Genomic DNA, 6,285 nt, shown 5'->3' on the forward strand with positions numbered 1-6,285 from the left:
ACCTAAAAAGGATCATTATGTTGGGTTACTTGGGGTAAAGTTGATTGCAGAAAAAATATATATGGAAGAAAACCACCTATAGATATGGTACTGGAATATCCACCTAAAAACAAATTAGTCAGACTGGATAGTTGCATAACAGCTAGATTCCGAGGCACGCAGTTGATCACATAATGAGAGGCCAAGTGATGTACGGTTGGCCATGCCAAATCCGTTAAATATAGTATGTATCATCGGCGCTGTCGGGACGCATACTCAGCTCCCCCAGCCAATATCTAGAGCATTCCACTGTGCGATGGAGCGGCTTAGAGATAGAAGCCGCTCCTTTGTGTAAACCCTGACGTGTACTTTAATTTACAAAAGATAGTTATACTGTGAGTATTATCTGTTTCCATTACCTGCCATACCTATATGACATGCTACTGTGTTCTTACATTTGCATATTTGTTTATTTTCATACCTCTTTTTGATATGCTGTTTTATTACCAGACAAAAAAAACAGCTTGTTTCAAACCAGCCCCTGTAGAAAGAATTAATTATCCATACCTATATTCCGAAACATGTTGGGACTCCTGTGTACACGCACATCGCTTGGCCTCTCATTATGAGATGATCTGTGTGTTTACTGAATCTAGCCGTTATGTAGCTATCCAGTCTGACTAATTTGTTTTTAGGTTGATATACCTTATGTACTAATTCTATTACTGCTTTGTACTCAATACATTTTGTATATTTTTATACACTTGTTACTCCCTTTTCTAGTTACTACCCTTTGCCCAAAAAAATCCCCGGGGCACGACCTTTTGCAATTTTCTCAAAGTTGATTGCAGAGTCTGATGTTCCTCCATTGGAGATAGTCTACAAGTCTAAATTCCCAGGGGAGAACCCAAACTCACCAGTATTAACCGAGTCTGAGGCAGAAGCATATGTCACCTCCGCCTGGCCCGGAACTCCTCTCTTCTTGGAATTGTATCCTGTATCTCGTCTCTGTAAAGTAGCAGACTCCATCTTTAGACGTTTCCTTACAGGACTTGCAGTCTCCTCATTACTCTCCTCTTGGGTGCTGCTTGGCTCCTTTCCCTCTATGCTGCCCTTGGTTTCCTGGCTACTGGGTCCCTCAGTGCCTGACTCCTCCACCATGGGTTCCTCTGGGACATTATTCCTCTGAGCAGTAGGATGACAAAATTGGGTTCTTGGAGCTTTCTTCTCCCAGAAATCTTTAGACTTGGGGTCAGGGACTGTCTTGGCAGAAGCCGCTGCCGGTATTGCAGCAGGCTCCTGCTCTGGTTTCCCCCCTGACACCAGACAGTTAGAGCTATAGTTCTTCCCCACAGGTTCTCCCCCCAAAGGGACAGAAAAACCCTTCTCCAACTCAGTAGCCCCAACAGAATTGCCTATCCAATTTGACACCCTTTGCCCTGAGACTGTCTTGGCCATGCCCCCCTCAGATAGTATAGGAGAGACCCGACCAACTCCTAAGAAAGATGTATGATGGACTCTAGGGGATTCATCCACAGGCACAGATATAGTATGCTCAGTCCCAACCGATGACCTCCGGCCATCATTTGAGACTATCCAAGTTAGGACCCTCGCTAGTGATGCAGCAGCCCTTTGCTTTGGTTCCTTAGTCACTTTTTGCTGGGTTCCTACTGCTTCCTTTGTAGGGTCCACTGCAACAGTTTGCCCTTGCTTGGGCTTCTTGGCACTAGGCATCTTCCCTGTGGTGCCGCCATTCTCTGGGCAGATTTCTTTAATTACCTGATTTCCCCCACATATCTTTATCCAACCTCTCCATACACCTAACCCAGCATGGAGGGGCTCAGTGAAGGTGGTGGTGAAGGTGAGGAAGTGTCGGATCGGGTCACACAGATCATAAAAGGAGATCTGCCCGGCCTCATAATCCAGATATATCCTGACTCTGTTACTGGAGAGATTGGTGGATAAGGGGATCTTATTACTGTTGTGTACCATCCTACACTGACCACCATCCCTGTACAAACCCCAGGATTTGGTATTATTTCCAATCCCTGACTGCCCTCCTCTCCTGTCTATGCTGGGGTAACACATCCCGACGCTCCATCTATCTGATCTCCCGACATCCACATCCCAGTAATGTCTCCCTGAGGAGAAACTCTGACTGCTCAACACCTGAGAATAATCCTGAAATCTTCCTGGGGTTTCTGAATGATTTTGGTTTAAATCTGACTTGGATACAGTTTTCCTGTCATCTGATATATGTATCTTATTCTGAGCTGTGTTTACATCCAGTAATATGTCTGCAGCTTCCTCTATACAGAAATATACATTTACCTCTGTTATTATATTAGATAATGTGTGTAATGTGTGTGATATCCCATCCACATCCAGACCCCCTCCATCATGGAGGAGCTCCTCATGTCTCTCTCTGTCCTCATTATCTCCATCCTCAGTATCACACAAGTCACCTGTGTCTGATTCCTGTAAGACAGTCAGTGGATCCGTCATGTTACACAGCTCCTCAATGTGACGCAACTTCCTGGACAGCTCCTCCTTCTTTATTTCCAGATCCCGGATGGAGATGGAGATCCGCTCTGCCCTCCCGGAGATTTCCCTCAGGACTCTCTTCTCCAGGTATTCCAGACGTCTCCTGAGGTCTCTAAACAGGACAGTGACTCTCTCGGTGTCACCAGCTGCTTCTTCTACTTTCCTCCTGTGTTCCTGAAGACTCTGGACTCTTTCCTCCGTCTCCTCTCTCTTTGTCAGAAGTTTCTGCAGAACATTCCTCAGTGTCTCCTTCTTCTTCTCAGAAGCCTCACCCAGTGACTCCATCTCATGTCCTTTATGTCCTCCAATCAGACAACAGGATGCACAGATACAGGTCTCATCCTCAGTGCAGTAATACTCCAGGATCTTCTTATGGACGGAGCATTTCCTGCTCTCCATGGACAGAGTGGGGTCAATTAAGATGTGCTCTGGGGACTTTTTGTGGGCTCTCATGTGTTTTTCACACAGAGAATCCTGACAGTGTAGACAAGATCTAACAGCAGGTACAGGAGACTCCAGACAGTAAGAACAGAAGACCCCGGACTCTTGATCTCGCTGAGCAGACAGGAAATTCTCCAATGTGTTACGTAGTGCTCTGTTCCTGTGCAGTGCAGGCCGATCTTGAAACTTCTCTCTGCATTCAGGACAGGAATATCCTCCAGACCCCTTCTGTGTGTCCAACACACGATCAATACAGTCCCGGCAGAAGTTGTGTCCACATTTCAGCCTTACAGGATCTGTATAAATGTTCTGACAGATGAAACATTTCAGCTTGGTAGACGCCATCGCTCCCAGCAGAAAAGAGAGATGATAGTGAAAGTGACACTTGGAAAAAAATGCAGTTCAGTGCATCGCAATCAACAAGTCTGGGCCAGATCAGTAATAGCTGACAAGATCAAAGCACAGAAGGTTGCTTTTCCTCAGGATAAGTAATCATACCTCCCAACTTTAGCAGAGAAAGAGCGAGAGGCGGGTGAAGAGAAGTATTGTGGTGTCCGCCAAGTCAAGGCGGGCGTGGCTACATCACGCTGAAAAGGGGTGTGGTTAGATAGAGTCTGAGCCTACTCACATTATACACTTCCTTTTTACCGTCAAAATAAGACTTAATTATTGTGCCAACACTCTGACATGCAGAGAATTAGGATGATATTCTTTAGAGATAATGAAACCAGCCAATTGAAAAATATAAAGTAATATCCAAAACTGAAATGGAGAAGCCAAAACAGAGGAATTTTGACTTACCTGTAAATTACATATCTTGAAGTACAGTAAAGGATACAGGCAAAGTACTCATAGGCCCTGGGCTATAGGCTCATATCCTCGGGTGATTGGACGCTGGCAAGCTTTTGAGGGCATACCCACTGGGTACCTTCACTATAACTCTATCCCACTCTGTGAGTACTCAGTTTTGTAGCAAGCAATTCACAGTAACTAAGGAATGTAGGAAAGAGTGACCTGTGTCCTGTACTGTACTCCAAGATATGGAATATACAGGTAAGTAAAATTCCTCTTCTCTTAATTGTACAGTACAGGACACAATGGACAGTATTAACCACTTGACCACTGGGCACTTAAACACCCTTAATAACCAGACCAATTTTCAGCTTTCGGTGCTCTCACATTTTGAATGACAATTACTCAGTCATGGAACACTGGACCTATATGAAATTTTTGTCCTTTTTTTCACACAAATGGAGCTTTCTTTTGGTGGTATTTAATCACCGCTGGGTTTTTTATTTTTTGTGCTATAAAAGAAAAAATACAGAAAATTCTGTAAAAAAATGAATTTTTCTTCATTTCTGTTATAAAATTTAGCAGATTAGTAATTTTTTCTTCATAAATTTTGGCCAAAATTTATACCACTACATATCTTTGGTAAAAATAAGTACAAATTGGTGGATATTATTTGGTCTTTGTGAAAGTTATAGAGTCCACAAGCTGTGGTGCCAATATCTGAAAATTGATCACACCTGAAGGACTGACGGCCTATTTCAATTCTTGAGACCCTAACATGCCAGAAAAGTACAAATACCCCCCAAATGACCCCTTTTTGGAAAGAAGACATTCCAAGGTATTTAGTAAGAGGCATGATGAGTTTTTTGAAGTTGTCATTTTTTCCCACAATTCTTTGCAAAATCAAGATTTTTTTTACTTTTTTTTTTTTTCACAAAATTGTCATATTATCAGTTTATTTCTCACACAGCATATGCATACCACAAATTACACCCCAAAACACATTCTGCTATTACTCCCGAGTACGGCGATACCACATGTGTGAGACTTTTACACAGTGCGGCCACATACAGAGGCCCAACATGCAGGGAGCGCCATCAGGTGTTCTGGAGCACCCAGGACAATTCTGACATTTCTCTCCTACATGTAAAAATCATCATTTATTTGCTAGAAAATTACATCGAACCCCAAAACATTATATATGTTTTTTTAGCAAACACCCTGGAGAATACAATGGTGGTCGTTGCAACTTTTTATCTCGCACGGTATTTGCGCAGCAATTTTTCGAATGCTTTTTTTTGGAAAAAAAACTGTTTTGTGCTTAAAAAAAAAAAAAACACAGTAAAGTTAGCCCAATTTTTGCATAATGTGAAAGATGAAGTTACACCGAGTAAATCGATACCTAACATGTCACTCTTCAAAATTGCACAGGCTCGTGGAATGGCACCAAACGTCACTACTTAAAAATCCCCATAGGCGACGATTTAATTTTTTTTTTTACTGGTTATATGTTTTGAGTTACAGAGGAGGTCTAGGGCTAGAATTATTGCTCTCGCTCCAACGTACGCAGCGATACCTCACATGTGTGGTTTGAACACCGTTTTCATATGTGGGCGGGACTTACGTATGCGTTCGCTTCTGCATGCGAGCCCATGGGGACAGGGGCGCTTTAAAAAAAAAAAAAATAATTTTATTGTTCATTTTACTTTATTTATTTTAGTTTGAAATTTTTTTCCCCAAAAATAAATTTTTTGATCACTTTTATTCCTATTACAAGGAATGTAAACATCCCTTGTAATAGGAATATGGCATGACAGGTCCTCTTTACAGTGAGATGTGGGGTCAATAAGACCCCACATCTCACCTCTAAGGCCGCGTACACACGGGCGGACTGTTCGCCCAACTTTGTCCGCTGAACAGTGTTTGGGCGGACAGTCCGCTCGTGTGTGGGCTTTCAGCGGACAGTTTCAGCGGACAGTTTGACGAACAAGGTTTTTCGGAATTTCCGAAAAACTGTCTGCTGAAACCTTGTTTCAGCGAACAGTCCGCTCGTGTGTAGGCTTGTTCGTCAAACTAAGTTCCGCGCATGCTCAGAAAGGATTTACACGCCGAAAGTTATAATGCAGTGTATAGGACGTCGTATTTTTCGTCCCGTCGTACGTGCCGTTCACGTCATCGCGCACGGTTTCAGCAAACTGTTCGTCCGTCGTGTGTGGCCATGTCCGTCCATGCTAATTTTGAGCGGACTGTTTGCCGAAACTGTTTGACGGACAAAGTTGGGCGAACAGTCCCCGCGTGTGTACGCGGCCTTAGCTGGGAAGCCTGAAAAAAAAAAAAAAAAAGATTCTGGATTTGATAGTATTGGCGAGTCGATAGAAGCACCGGAGGGCGGCGGGGGGGGGGGGGGTGTCTATGGCTGGGTATTGCAGGGTATCACCGACTATGGCTGGGTATGGCTGGGTATATCAGAGTATGGCTGGGTATCTCAGAGTATGGCGTTGCAGAGTATTGCGTTGCAGAGCATTGCAG

General features: G+C 43.6%; 1 protein-coding gene across 1 annotated transcript; it reads right to left on the reverse strand.

The window, feature by feature from the left end:
- Positions 1-710: 710 nt before the first annotated feature.
- On the reverse strand, positions 711-3,309 carry LOC143961660 (E3 ubiquitin-protein ligase TRIM21-like). Its single transcript, XM_077470980.1, has one exon. It carries the CDS (start codon positions 3,307-3,309, stop codon positions 859-861), a length of 2,451 nt encoding a protein of 816 aa, XP_077327106.1. The 3' UTR covers positions 711-858.
- Positions 3,310-6,285: the final 2,976 nt, after the last annotated feature.

This window comes from Lithobates pipiens, unplaced genomic scaffold (assembly GCF_037356315.1).
Source record: "Lithobates pipiens isolate NorthernLeopardFrog02 unplaced genomic scaffold, aLitPip1_a1.2 Scaffold_8, whole genome shotgun sequence".
Lineage (NCBI taxonomy): Eukaryota > Metazoa > Chordata > Amphibia > Anura > Ranidae > Lithobates > Lithobates pipiens.